Genomic DNA, 14636 nt, shown 5'->3' with positions numbered 1-14636 from the left:
GGGCAGGCTGGTATATGGTCAAGAATGGAAATTATCATAGTGCCCATTTCCATTTTTTTTTTTTTTAAGGAGGATGAACTGAAGCAAATTGCTGAAAATCTTGAAAGCATTAATCAAAATAAAGCTCCTTCGAAATACATAGGCAACTATGCAATTTTGGATCATCTTGGAAGTGGAGCTTTTGGCTGTGTCTACAAGGTGACTTTGCCCTTGGAGAACAATATTTCTGACATTCTAAAGCAAACCAGATATCCTACTTGTACATACCCATGCAACTGGACTAGAGCCTTCATTATTGAAAAAGAGATACAAATTAGAATGATTTTTTTTTTTGCCCGTCATATAGCGGTACTGATGTTATCTCAGCTCTGAGCTCTAGAAATTGGTCACTGATCTTTGAAGACAAAAGCCATTGTTAATGTTTACAAAAAATAGACAAAATGGCTTGCCCCAGTGCATGACATTTTCTCTAAACATTCATACCAGAGTTTTCTATATATGCCCAGTAAAATCCTACCAAATAGTACAGACTGACCCAGGAGATACCAGTTTTTTAGCTGAGCTTAGCATACATACAGACAAAATTTTAAAAGTTATGTTACTTGTGTAGATTATTTAGATTACTTGTTTTAATCATGGGACTTATTCATTGATCTCTTTTTTTCCTACTTTCTACACCCACCCCATTATTATTATTATTTATTATTATTTTATTTTTTGGTCTTATTTTAGGTTAGAAAACGCAGTGGTCAAAATCTTTTAGCAATGAAAGAGGTTAATTTACATAACCCAGCATTTGGAAAGGATAAAAAAGACCGAGACAGCAGTGTAAAGAATATTGTTTCTGAATTAACCATAATTAAAGAGCAGGTAAATGCTTTTCTTATTTATGAGGATATGTTCCTTAACTAAGTGTCATTGAAAGAAAGTAGAGTTTTTGTGCTACTCTTGTCCATGCTGTTTTTTAAGAACTGGTTCTGTTTACAATAATTGGTATTGAGTTGGTAATATTTTAGTTAGATATTTTTCCTAAGGCTTGACATTGAACTGTAGAAAGACTTTTGGAGTTTTATATCAATGTTTGGGGTGAGAATGATTGGGTTTACAGCAGAGTGCTGCACATAAGAAACATCCTCCTTTTGTCATTGCATGCATATCCATTTCTGTCTCATTGTATTGTAGAATATATGGTTACTTGTTACATGCATAAGCATTTGACTAAGGGTTCTTTGACTTGTGTCAAGTGGAACCATGCTGTTAACATTCCTCACATAAAGCTTATTAAATCTAAAAGTAGATTTTCAAGATGGGTTTATTATTTATTGGCATGAGAAGAATATTCAAACCTAACATAACAACTTAATAAACTATCATTATGAAGGTTTGTTTGGAGAGAAAGAATAAACATGTCAGAAGAAAAGTGAGATTAGATTTTGTGATCCAAGAATACATGGGTTTCTTTTTCAGTTTTCTTTACTTATACATTCATTGTGGATATTGTTCATTTGTAACTCCTGTGGAGAGCTAACAGCTTCACTGCTTTTTGTTCTCCACGAGTTAAATTTGCATAGCATCTGTGCTGGGACATAAAGATCACCAAATAAATATGACAATCTTTATTCATTGAAATCAATAGTTCTATTCTAATTCAGAAATTGCAGTGAATACTATCATTAATAGCTTATTTTATAGTTGATTTCATATATATTAAGAGATTGGACTTTAGTAAGTTAGTGTTTGCTCATGCTTAGGAAAATCTAATCTTTAGCAGTGTGCTGTTTCACTATAGCACAAGGCTAGAGCATGGCTTTTGCTGCAAGCTGACCTAGTATCTTCATCTGAACTCTGATCTGGATATAGTCCTGGCCAGTAAGCTAAGTCCACAATATGATTCTGTTGCTTACCTGGTCCCATAGTGTTTAAAATCTGCTGGCCACTTGATAATTGATGAGGTAGGACTTGTCTTAGCACATTTCCTAAGAAAAGAAACTATCAGGGTGGGGACATATAAAAGGTTTGTATTTGGACTTTGAGATAACCCAAAATTGTAATTGCTTTCTTACGAGAGGACTGAACCATTGGAAAGGGTGATGAGGCTGAGAGGTCTAAAAGGAGGAGGTGACGACAGACAGAGGTGGCAGAAATGGAACTAGAAAAGGAGAGTGTGTTTATTAAGAATAAGACTAAGCTGCAGTAAGAAAGAAGTTCCAAAATACATTGGCTTAAACAAGAGGCCTCACAAGGCAATGAGCTATTTCTCTTTCATGTAATAATCCTAGAACGAGTGGACCAAGATGGTATTGTTCTCTGTTCCTTACAGTCATTTGGGAATGTAGGTTCTTTTTCTCTTACTGCCCTGCTACCTCCTAGGCCATTATCTTTGTCCACATGGTTGAAACTGCCACAGGCATGTTTATATACAAGATAGGAAAAACTAAAGCATGGTGGGGAGTTGTTCCCAATGTTTAGGACTCAGACATAGAAGCAGACATGTTTCCCCTTACATTCCCTTGGTAAGAACTTAGTGATAGTCCCTCTTGGGCTGCAAGAGAATCTGAGAGATGTAATCTCTGACCAGGAACCATGTTCCACCCAAACTCAATTCGATAGAGGAATAAAAGGAGAGGTTTTTAGTAGACAGTTACCAGACTCCTCTTCAAAAAGGCAGGAAAAGAGACCAGAAAGAGATGCAAGCCATTTATAAATGTAATGTCAACTATTCTGAGATAGAATAAATTTCAACTTGCCTGGAAACTTAAATTATACATAAGCAACTAAAAATTTTTAGTATTCTTGTAGAAAAGGAAAGTTTTGAAAAAGTAGAATTTTTGTGTCATATCCTGAGGTAAACTTAAAGTCAAAGGGAAATTATACTGAACTCTTCTTCCTAAACCTGGCAAGGAAGACTTCATTCAAGACTACTGCAATAGGAGTCAAACTATTACAACAGGGGAGAGAGATTGAACTCAGCTCCAAAGACAATAACAATAGCTAGAAATTTACAACCAACAGGCCAGGTGAGGCAGTGCCTAGATGGAAATTTACTCAGAAGGACTTCCATTAACCATCAAAGATAGAGTGATGAGGAACTTGATTGGATATCAAGACAGGGAGATTCTTGCTAAACTGGCTTGGCAGGATTCTTAATAAAACCAGGCAGGCCAAGAATGAGGCCTAGTCAAGAAGAAGGCTCCAGAAGCCTGACTAAAGTTTGGCCAAGAAGAGAGTCCTTGCCTACTATTATAATGTAAATGGAGTTAGTAACTCTTAGATTTTTTTCAATTTCATACTAACCATTTTGGAGAATATAAAAAACACAAAGTCTGAATAGACAGAGACAGTATATATGAATAAGTGATAGGGAGTGGCAAGAGGCAATGATAGACATATTCAACATAAATTATTTCATTGCAGTTTTCTTCTCTTTGCAATGTAGTGTAGTTGGGATGAGGAATGCTAAATGAATTCTTCAGGTTACTTTGAGTTCTACAGTTCTCTATTTTAGTTAAATTAGGTGATAAAGTACAGTTTTAAATTTTAATTGATAAGGGTATATGGGAGATTGCTATTTTCAGATTAGTTTTGTAAGTAGCAATAATAAGAATCATGATAAGAATCTGAAATCTCAATTAAATGATATCTTGAAATGCTTAATTTTATAGATAAATATGAATATAATAATTTCTATATTGGTTTCAAATATGAAGTCCAACTAAATTGTGACTGCAAGTTTATATTTTGAGGTAATGTAATGTTTGTTATTTATTTTCTTGTAGCTCTATCATCCCAATGTTGTACGCTATTACAAAACATTTCTAGAAAGTAAGTATGAGTTTTCATGAAATTTCTAATTAAGGAAAAATATCTATAGTGCATATTTTTATATTAGAATGTCATAAAATAAACTTAATTCTTTTCTTTTTTTTTTCAATTTTTTCCTTTATTTGTGGAGGATCTTGTACATCATTTTTTTTGGTCAGTGAAACAGTGATATAATCAGTGACCTACAGACAGTTATAAAGTACTTATGAAAGACACTACATGAACAAAGCAAAATTATTATAACTTTCATCTTACACAAACACAAAACCGTTAGGATCAGGAGAGCAGCAAACTAAAGGATAATGGCTTAAGACAAAATTGTTTTCGGTGACTCAGACGACATTTTTCACTCCCCAAATAAATGGAGAGTGGCTTTATCTTTGAGATTTCTTTACCTGAAGTTTAGGTAATTACCACAAGGTGGCGATGAAGCCATGACTGATTCTGTGGGCAAGCCCTCTTTGTGCAAGGACAATGGACTATTGAATCAAAAGGTTGAGATAAAGCCAAACTCAGTCACATGTTTAAAACAATAAAGGACCTTTGACTGAAACAATAAAAGTATTGATAAACCCTAATGATGTGCATCACATATGAAGTTTAAAAGTAAATCATTTAGAGGAAGATTTAAGGAAGTACAAGGCAATGGTTGGGGCTTCCTCATTACCTCTTTATAAGTGGCATTTTATGATTTTTACCCATCTCCCTTCCCCCAGGTAATTCAAAGGTACCCAGTTCTGAAACTGTCCAGTAAATCCTGCCTCCTTGATATTAGAATTCTTAATATTAGAATAATTTCTTATAGTTTAGTGCTTGTCCCATTAGAGATCAGGATTGGCTTCTGACTTGCACTTACTGAAGTGACACAACTTTATGCAAATTTAAAAACAAAACTTTTACAACCTGACATCCTCCAAAAATAATTGGAAGTGGCTTAAAAATACATAAAATATGATAAAATAGATTAGGAAGTTATATAAAAAAGGGAAAAAAAGTTGAGAAAATAAAAAATGGATTAAAAACTAAAGGATGAGGATGAGTGAAGCAGGTGAAAGGGATTAAGAGTACACTTATTGTGATGAGCACTGAGTACTGTATAGAATTGTTAAGTCACTATATTGAACACCTGAAATTAATATAATACAGTATATTAATTATGATTCAATCAAAAAAGAAAAATCAATATAAGAAAGGAAAAAATTAAACTAGGGGTAAGATTAGTAATACACTGATTATTTCTTGGGATAATGAAAAATTAAAAACAATATAAATGTATGTCTTTAGGAGAATTAATAATGATCTGGGCAGCCTGGGTGGCTCAGCGGTTTAGTGCTGCCTTTGGCCCACGGCGTGATCCGGAGACCTGAGATCGAGTCCCACATCAGGCTCCCCGCATGGAGCCTGCTTCTCTCTCTCTCTGTCTCTCTGTGTCTCTCATGAATAAATAAATAAATAAAACCTTTTAAAAAAATGATCCATCCGTGTTGTGGGATACTATGCTGCCAACAGAAAGAATGGCATGAACCTCTGTATGGTGTTACGTCAGGCTGTTGAATGAAAAAGTATTAAGCGGCAGAACATGTATAGCATGTTTTCATTTTTGTGAGTATCGTGTACATACATGTTTTATATACATTCAAAACATTACAGAGGATACATATCACATGCCATTGTTACTAATTTCATATTGGTTTTGGAAGAGAAAGTAGCATTTACTTTGTTTCTTGACATCCAAAGCAAAAAGATGAATGCAATCAGTTATGAGATTCCCAGTATCCATGAGATAAAACCAGTAAGAAGCCCAGCTTTCTCTGCTCTGGAGGACCATTACAGAAGTTTCTGTTGTGGGTTGTCTTTTCAGCTATGCCATTGCAAGACCATGGTGTGATTCCATTATAAAATTCTGGAGGTATATCTATATGACTATAAAACAATAGTTTAAAATGCAATTTTCTGAATTTCTGATGTGATTTAAGGGTAAATTTTAAACTATGGAGAGGAAAGGTGGGTTTACATGTTCTTCCAGAAATGCTCCATGACTTGGCATCATTTACTTGTTCTCCTTGGCGCCTCACAACTATTCCACATCTTTGTATACATAGAAAATGATGATATTTGTCAGAGTAAACTTATGCTAAGAGTTTGTCCACAGTCAAAAGAGACTGTTGTTGGGCTCCAGGAGCCCCAAGGGCCCCTCACCTCCGCTGTCTCCAGGACTAAGTGGATCCATATCTTAGCATGACTCTAAATCTTCAGTACTGTGATCTGTACACGTTGGGTAGCTTAGATTCCAATTCATAAGTTTTTTTTCCCCTAAATATATTGAATTTAAATTTCTATTATCTCTTCCTTGTTTTCTTACAGATGATAGGTTGTATATAGTTATGGAGCTTATAGAAGGGGTCCCTCTTGGAGAGCATTTCAGTTCTTTGAAGGAAAAGCAGCATCATTTTATTGAAGAAAGACTATGGAAAATATTTATACAGGTACACTTTTGTTTTCATTAACTTTTTTACCAAACAGTAAATTTCTGAGCTGATTTCTTAGAGATGTGTGTAGTAGTCATCAGTGGTGATATATATACTGGGGGAAATAAAATTTGTTTTTTATTTGCTATTTCAAGCTGTGCTTAGCTCTTCGGTACTTACACAAGGAGAAGAGGATTGTTCATAGAGATCTGACACCAAACAACATTATGTTGGGGGATAAGGACAAAGTAACAGTTAGTAAGTATAAGAATCTTAAAATTTTTAATTTAGGAATTCTTGAATATTATTCAAGAGCAGAGTTGTTCAATAGAAGTTTCTGTATTTAAGGAAATGTTCTCTATCTGCACTGTCCAGTATGTGGCTATTGGGCACTTGAAATGGGGCTAGTGTGACTGAGGATGTGAATCTTAAATTCTATCAAATTTTAGTTAAGTAAATGTCCCTGTGTGACTAGTGGCTCCTGTATTGGACAGTGACAAGTACAGTTCTTGATAGAGTTGTGTTTTGCCCATATGAGAGAATAAAGTACTGTTAGGATGCTTGAGTATTTAATTCCCAATTCAGTGGTTGCTAGATATTTTTCTCTCTATAGAACACTACTTCATCAGCAAAAGCTTTTATGACCACCATGTGAGCACATTGTTTTGAACTATTTTAATATAGCCTGTGCCATATGAGTGACAAGTGTACATATGAAGGGCTATGAAAAATCAAGGCATTTGTATATTTCAGCATCAGTTTTTATCAAAATATTTTCAGCTGAAGCAGGTAGGCCTAATGTTGGATAAATTTTACAAGTGAGGAGGTTAATTTTTTCCCCCACAATTGTATAATTCTCAATATAACTTAAAATTAGCTTTTTAGCCTAGACTGATGACTTATATTATCCTACTCTTCTTTACTTATGAACACTTATGTTACTCTCATGGACTATTAATCATGCACTAACTATAAGTAAGGATATGCATATCTAAATTAGTGGTCTCTAAATATTTTTTGCTTATGACATTCCATCAGTAAAACAATTTTTGTAATATAATGCCAATGTATATATGCTTATTTATAAATTCTATAATTATATCGCTGTATAATTATTTGATATAAAGTATATTAAGTCTACAAATAAGATATAAAGGGGTGCACTAAGAAGTAAAAATAGAAGTTTCAATATTAAAAAAAAAAAAAAAAAGAAGTTTCAATATTTTTTCCTGCCCCCTTGTGGATTGCCTTAGGCACTTAGCTTTGGAGACCACTTCCCTAAATGTTATGGATGTGAGAGACACAGGATAACATTTTAAAGCTGCTTTCTCTTAGTAGAATCTAACTCTTCATAAGGGTTATTCCAAACGTGCACCTTTACCATAACCACACGTCTTTAGTAACAACAATTAGATTTAATGTCCAGATTTTTCTAAGAGCATCCTATATTAGATTAAAATATAAAAAAGCAACGCCAAAAGAAACTCTATAGATAACTTCCAATACAAAGTTACTTGGAAATATTTCCAGGCTAGTGCTTTCTGAAATATAATATAAAACCAAGTAATTGTGAATCTTTACCTTGGACACAGATTTGCTTAATCATTTGAAGTTAATTATAACTTTGCCAGAAACTTTGTTTTTTTCTTTTTATAAATTAGACTTATGTTTCCTTAAGAATTTTTCTCATTTATACACCTGTAGATATTTTTATTTATAAATTCAAACGAATTATTAGAAGTCAAATTTATTAAACCTATATATTATTACATATGATTGAATAGATTTGTTTTGTTTTATATTGGCATATAATGCTTTTGATGGCTATTCAGGTCATGTTTCTGAGTAATAGCCAGCCCTGACTTTTATTTTCTTACTAAGATCAGCTGTGATCATTTCCTTTGGTTACATTTCAATACATTGGGGTTAATCTTTTGTTGTAGTAGTTTGATTTCTATCTAACCTTATTAGTTTTTATATTTTCTGTAATAAGTACTGTACATCAAAATAGCTTACAAAATAAAATAGTGCTAAAAATCTTATAAAGAGACACTTACTTCTTTGTAATCCCCAGTTCTCTATTTTCCTAAAATGACCACTTTTAATTCTCCTTAGCTTCTTCTGGCATTTGATTTTCCATTGTGATAGTAGAGGATTTAATTTTCTTATTTTTTCTTATTTATTTATTTATTTATTTATTTATTTATTTATTTATGAATGATAGTTACAGAGAGAGAGAGGCAGAGACACAGGCAGAGGGAGAAGCAGGCTCCATGCACCGGGAGCCCGATGTGGGATTCGATCCCGGGTCTCCAGGATCGCGCCCCGGGCCAAAGGCAGGCGCCAAACCGCTGCGCCACCCAGGGATCCCTAATTTTCTTATTTTTTCTTATTTCTCATTTACCATCCTGCCAACATAGTTATTGTACAATTTGGGGTTAAGTCAGTATTCAATGTTTACATTATTATTACTGTATAATTATTGTTTAATGTTGATCATCTTTCCTTTCTCATAGACCTTTCTGTTTTTCTTGGAGTTAGTAATTGCCTTCTTTTTTGTTTGTTTTCTTAGTTTTCTATGTACATATTATTTCTTCTTCTCAAGTCTTGCAAAAAGATTATAAAAGCCCTCTCTGTACTATTTCCATGTGGTCAAACATGGCAGTTACTCTCAATTGTTTTCCTGGACACCCAATTCCAGTAGCTGCTTGCTGCTGTGTAGAACAGGATTTGAATTTAGGTCTACTCCATTATCCTGGAACTTATATTTGCTTCTTTTCTAATTGGAGTCTTTCTTACATCCTGTGTTTTTTCATCTCTTTTTCCTTCCTTCCTTCCTTCCTCCCTTCCTTCCTTCCTTCCTTCCTTCCTTCCTTCCTTCCTTCCTTCCTTCCTTCCATTTCCTTTTTTCCTTTCATGTTTTCATTTAAATTCCAGTTAGTTAACATACAGTGTAATATTAGTTTCAGGTGTAGAATTTAGTGATTCATCACTTACACACTTTTTTTTTTCTTAAACTCTCCGGTTGTGCTGAAGTGTATCTCCCAGTACTTTCCTAAAAAAGAATGTTCTTATAATTTTTGGATGTTTGCATGTCACAAAATATTTTTAGGGGACCCTTGTATTCTATTGGGTGGGTGTAGTGTTCTCAGATGAAAGTCGTTATCCTTTCAAATTTGAAGGCATTACTTCAGTCTTCTAGCATCCAGTTTTGTTGTTTGGAAAGCTAATGCTATTTTGATTCCCATTGCTTGTATGAGCACTTTTATTTATCTAGAGACTTTTAGGTTGTTCTATTTACCCACAGCTTTGAGTGGGTCTCTTTTCATTCAATGTGTTTGGAACTAGGTTTGCATTTCAGTATTGGAGGTAACATTTCAGTTTTGGGAAATTTTTCTGCCTTATTTCTTCATTATTTTTCTCCCTTTCCCTTTAATTTCTAGAATTCCTTTTAGTCTTGGGTCTATATGCTGAATAGTCTCCTAATTTAAAAATAATTATTCTCTCAGTTTTCAGATCTCTTTGTTTTACTTCAGTTATTTCTTTTTTTTTTTTTAAAGATTTTATTTATTTATTCATGAGAGACACAGAGAGAGAGAGAGAGGCAGAGATGTAGGCAGAAGGAGAAGCAGGCTCCGTGCAGGGAGCCCAATGTGGGACTCCATACTGGGACTGGAGGATCACACCAAGAGCCAAAGGCAGATGCTCAACCACTGAGCTACCCAGTTATTTCTTTAACTTAATTTTTTAGTGCTTCTATTATTTAATTTTTGTTTTCACATTTTTTAACTTCCTCAGCTTTTATCTTATTCTTTATATCATCTTCATAGAAGCCTAATTCTATTCTTCCTCAGGATAATGTAGACTTTTCTATTCAGCATACTGCATTGTTTTTTTAATTTTCTGGTTCCATCTTCCCCACTCCCCTCCAAGTATCTATTTCCTATTTGATACTTTTCTCAAATGTCTATTGATACTGGGCTGAGAAAGCCCCTAAATAAGCTGTTGGAAGCTCTGCGAGTTCCAGCTAAGGCTACTATCTGTGGACTTTGTTAGAGCACATTTTTCCTTGGGAACCCCTCAAAGTTATTATATAACTTTTTTCCAAAGAATATATCTCCAGTATCTTGACTGAGGCAATGTCTATCTGTTGTTGTCATTTGGGAGGCAGTGTGGAGAAAGTGGGCTCAGGGAGTTATATCCAGTTGATAGATTTTCCCTGAATTCCCATGTGTTCATCTACACTCTGTTTTGTTTCTTTTTGGTTCAGTCAATGTCTTTGGAAAATAAATCTCTCTTTTCCTGCTAGTGGCATAGGGAACTCAATTACTGGGTAGTGACATGTACATTTGGGGAGGAACCTGTGCACTTGATCTTAACTCTGTCTTTTGAGCTTTTTTTTTTTTTTTTTTTTAACTTCACCTCTCCTTGTGTGGCATACTAAGTATATGAGCTCTGCAGAGTGAATGGGTACCCTTTTGGTCCTCTTATTCTCAGACACATGGTTTGGACTTCTGCAGGGTACATTTTCCATCTACTTTCCATCTTACAAAAATTCATTGGAATATCTTATCCTCTGTTGTCACCAAGCCCATTTTCATTGTCCTTGTGAGTTAGTGATGTATTAAAGAAAATTTATTTCCTTTCATTTTAGCAAGATTTTAAGAGCTAGAAAACAAACATATATATGATCAATCCACCTTTTAAACCCAAAAAGGCAGGCCAGTTACATTAAGTCTATACATTAGTATAACAAAATATCTCCTTTTCATTTTTACTCTCATAAAATACATTTTTGCTTGCTTTCAAATTGTAAAGGACTCCTTAGAAAAAAGTTACTTTGTTTACAAGGATAAGTAAACTTTTATTTTCTTTTTCTCTGTCCTGCCACTCATCACCATTCTGCCCAAACTTTTTCTTATTAATATTTGTCAGACTTATTACTTAAGTTTTATTAACTTAAAAATTATATTCATCTTTCCAAACTTTTTAGCATTAAATGAGGCAATATTTTTTTAGCTTCAAATAAAGAAGCAGTGGTATACCTTAGAATAGAATCTTAACCTAATCTAGTTTCTTTCCATTAAAGCAATTACACGGACAGGGTGTTGATGTGCTACTATATTTTCATTGAGTATAAAATGATTTTATGACTGAAAATATAATCTAAAGAATCTTGATATCACTATTTTAAAGAATTTTTTTAAAGATTTTTAATTTATTTATTCACGAGAGACACAGAGAGAAGCAGAGACACAGGCAGAAGGAGAAGCAGGTTTCCTGCTGGGAGCTTGATGTCAGATTCGATCCCCAGACCCCAGGATCATGACCTGAGCCGAAGGCAGATACTCAACCACTGAGCCACCCAGGCGTCCCTAAAGATATTTTAAATGTAATAGTGATGAAAAATATTTTTCAGTGTCTATCACTATTGGTGGTATAAATGTGGACTTTAGAGATTCTTATTTTTATGAGGGGTATGGTTAAATTAAAATCTTATAGCATTAATTTGGAACCAAATGTAGAAAAGGCCATATTTTGGGAGGTTGAAATAAAGATGCAATTCATAGAGCCTATAAAAATGGCTGGGTTGTGTGTGAAATCGTGTTACCACAAAGGGGCAGCCTTGTCATATTTATTTTTCTTTTCTCTTGTGCTAGAAGGCTTATTTACTCCCAGGAAAGAAACACAGAATTGACAAGTGATGTTTAAGAAGCATGAGACAAAATGTATTGAAAATGTAACCAGAAAAAAAAAGCTCTAGAGAAACTTAAATTTCCCTCTCTTTCTCTTTTTCTTACTATAGATGAATTAGATGTTTTAAGATTGAGTTTGGTGTGCAATTATTTATAGTAAGCACACTAGCTGAGAATTTGCCTTCATGAGGCAGCAGGTTGAAAGTACTAACTTTATATTGTTATACTAATATTTAGGTATGTGTGGTTTTTCAAATGGTATCTCATCTTAATGTCTAAATGTCTAAATATATCTCCATTTGAAAGATTGTATATCTTAATGACTTGTTCTGTGAAACATGTTCAGGTCTTGCCTCTGCATTTATTTGCAACCTTGGATGCCACACAAGGGAACAGACCCAACTCAGTGGCGTGCTAAGCAAAGCACAGTCAAGGTCAGCTCTAAGTGCTGCCACCTGTCAAATAAGACCTACACTGTGCCATCCCATTATAGAATGTTCTGAAGAAGGGGATCTGCTGGAAATGAACTTGCTCACAGACCCACCATTTCACCTTTTCAAATACTCAAATTTTAATGTAAGCCTCTCATGCTCCTACTTTCTCCCTCATCCCAAACTAAAAGAAAGAAAAAAAGAAGAGAAAAAGAGAAAAACAAAACTCAATCAATTATGATAATAGATTTCGGACATGGGCTTTAGTGCATGACTTAAGAGGTCACATATTCATCCTGTAACTAAATAGGCTGTGTACATTTTTACATGTATCTCAAATGGTATTTGGCTTTTGCTACTGGTAATAACAACAGAAAAATACTTGATTCCGTAGAACATTTAGCAAAGATTCAAGTGCTTATCAAATGCCATCATATACCAGGCATGTAGGAGTGGATATTAGATGGAAGCCATGTCCTCTGTCCCTTGAACTCACAGTCTTTTGCAGAGGATTTTGAGTTCTTGACTCAGCAGTTAACCCTTGAGCTGTGACATCCAGCAGTTAACAAGACAAGTATGGCAGACATGGTCACTATCTTCATGGAGCTTCTAGTTGTGTACAGGGTTATAAAGACTAGAAATTTGTCGATGCAAAATACTATTATATTACTTGGGATTGGTCATGTTATGCTGTAGTAACAAGTGGCCTGAAGGTTTCAGCAGCTTAAAATAGTGGTAAACCACAACCTATGGGACAAATCCAGCTGTGGCCTGTTTTTGTATGACCTGTGAGATAATGATGGCTTTTTTTTCTTTTTAGATGGTTGTTTTAAAAAAAAAGAAGCAGAAGAATATGTGACAGAGATCACATGCGGCTCTTGAAGCCTTAAATGTTTATTATCTGACCCTTTACAGAAAAAGTTTGTCCTTGGGGTGCCTGGCTGGCTCAGTTGGAAGAGCATGCCACTCTTGATCTCAGGGTCCTGAGTTTCAGCTCCATGTTGGTTGTAGAGAGTACTTCAAACAAACAAACAAACAAACAAACAAACAAAAACTTAAAGTTATAACCCACTATATATTAAAAAGAAAAGTAAAGAAAACATTTGCCCACCCTGGCTTAAAACAGCAAGGTTTCCTTCTTAGCTCATTCTGTGTGTGCAATGCAGGTAACTGAGGGAGCTGTGCTCAGAGACCCAGGCTGCCTGAAGCTCCTATCTCACATTGTGTTGGCCAAAGCCAAGCCATGTTACCACCCCCAGGTATAAGGGAGATTGTCTAGGTGAGCTTTCAGCCTCTGTAGTTGGAAATAAAAAAGGGATGGCTAATGGCTTTTTGGGAGCTAGTCTGCAGTATTTGCCACCAAAGACTCTTGTAATTGTCCTCGAAAGATGTAATGTGGGTTTTATCTATGGCAGCAGAAGAAGAGGATTTAGCAGAAGGATTAGATTCAGCAGTTATTTGGGACCCAGTATTTCAGAGTTTGTGCCTGGTTAATGAAGAGTGAGAACAAGTCTGAGTGTGAGGATTGTGATACCAGAGAATTGGGTGAGGGAATTTAAGCTGTAAGGTTTTATACATACTGCTGTAGAAATCTGATCATATCCTTACCTGTTTAAAGTCCTTCAGGTAGCTCCCTATGACATTCCTTTGGGCATCCAAAGTCCTTTCTTCTCCTTTCTTCATGATCTCACATTTGCCTTTTGCTCTGGCCTCATGGGACAAATTGCTCCTTCCTGAACAGACCATGCTGTGGTTCTATACCTCTGTGACTTCCAACATAGTGGTCTCTCTGCCTGGAATACCCTCTGCTACTCAATTCAAATGCTGTTCCTCCAGGTGGCATCTTTGATGTCCACATCTGACAGGTTCTATTTCTGGGCTCCTTTAGTATACCAGGCTTGCTTTTCTTAGCATATAGGGCAGCTTGTCTGTCTTAGCACATAGGATAGTGGTTTACTGCCATTCCCTCCTTGAGGTAAAGGAAACTAGTTTTCTTGACTTTCTTTCTGCAAAAGCACTTTATAATATTTGTTGAATAAATGGATAGATGAATGAATGAACAAATGAACTAAAACACACCCAGACAGAAATATTTAGAAGCCAATTACAAATAAAAAGTAATGATTAGGAAAGATACTTGGATTTGAGACCTTGATCTGTCAGCTAAGATTCTGTGGGAAGAATGTTTAATGTAAGGAGAATTGAGGATTCAGGTGAAA

The 14636-nt window shown here is 34.9% G+C and overlaps 1 protein-coding gene across 16 annotated transcripts in view; it reads left to right on the top strand.

The window, feature by feature from the left end:
• The window catches only part of NEK10 (NIMA related kinase 10), a 233913-nt gene that overhangs the window by 66472 nt on the left and 152805 nt on the right, over nt 1-14636 (top strand). For all 16 annotated transcript variants that reach the window (XR_013361388.1, XM_077865476.1, XM_077865473.1 and 13 more), the window contains 5 exons: nt 70-198; nt 733-870; nt 3777-3822; nt 6187-6308; nt 6446-6548. Coding sequence is in view for 15 of the 16 variants with exons in the window: in XM_077865476.1 (XP_077721602.1) it covers nt 70-198; nt 733-870; nt 3777-3822; nt 6187-6308; nt 6446-6548 (538 nt within the window). In the remaining variant the exon portion in view is untranslated. The remainder of the gene's footprint in view (nt 1-69; nt 199-732; nt 871-3776; nt 3823-6186; nt 6309-6445; nt 6549-14636) is intronic.

The sequence above is a fragment of the Canis aureus genome, chromosome 22 (assembly GCF_053574225.1).
Source record: "Canis aureus isolate CA01 chromosome 22, VMU_Caureus_v.1.0, whole genome shotgun sequence".
Classification (NCBI taxonomy): Eukaryota; Metazoa; Chordata; class Mammalia; order Carnivora; family Canidae; genus Canis; species Canis aureus.
The sequence above is the reverse complement of the archived record's forward strand: the minus strand, read 5'-3'. Positions and strand labels throughout refer to the sequence as shown.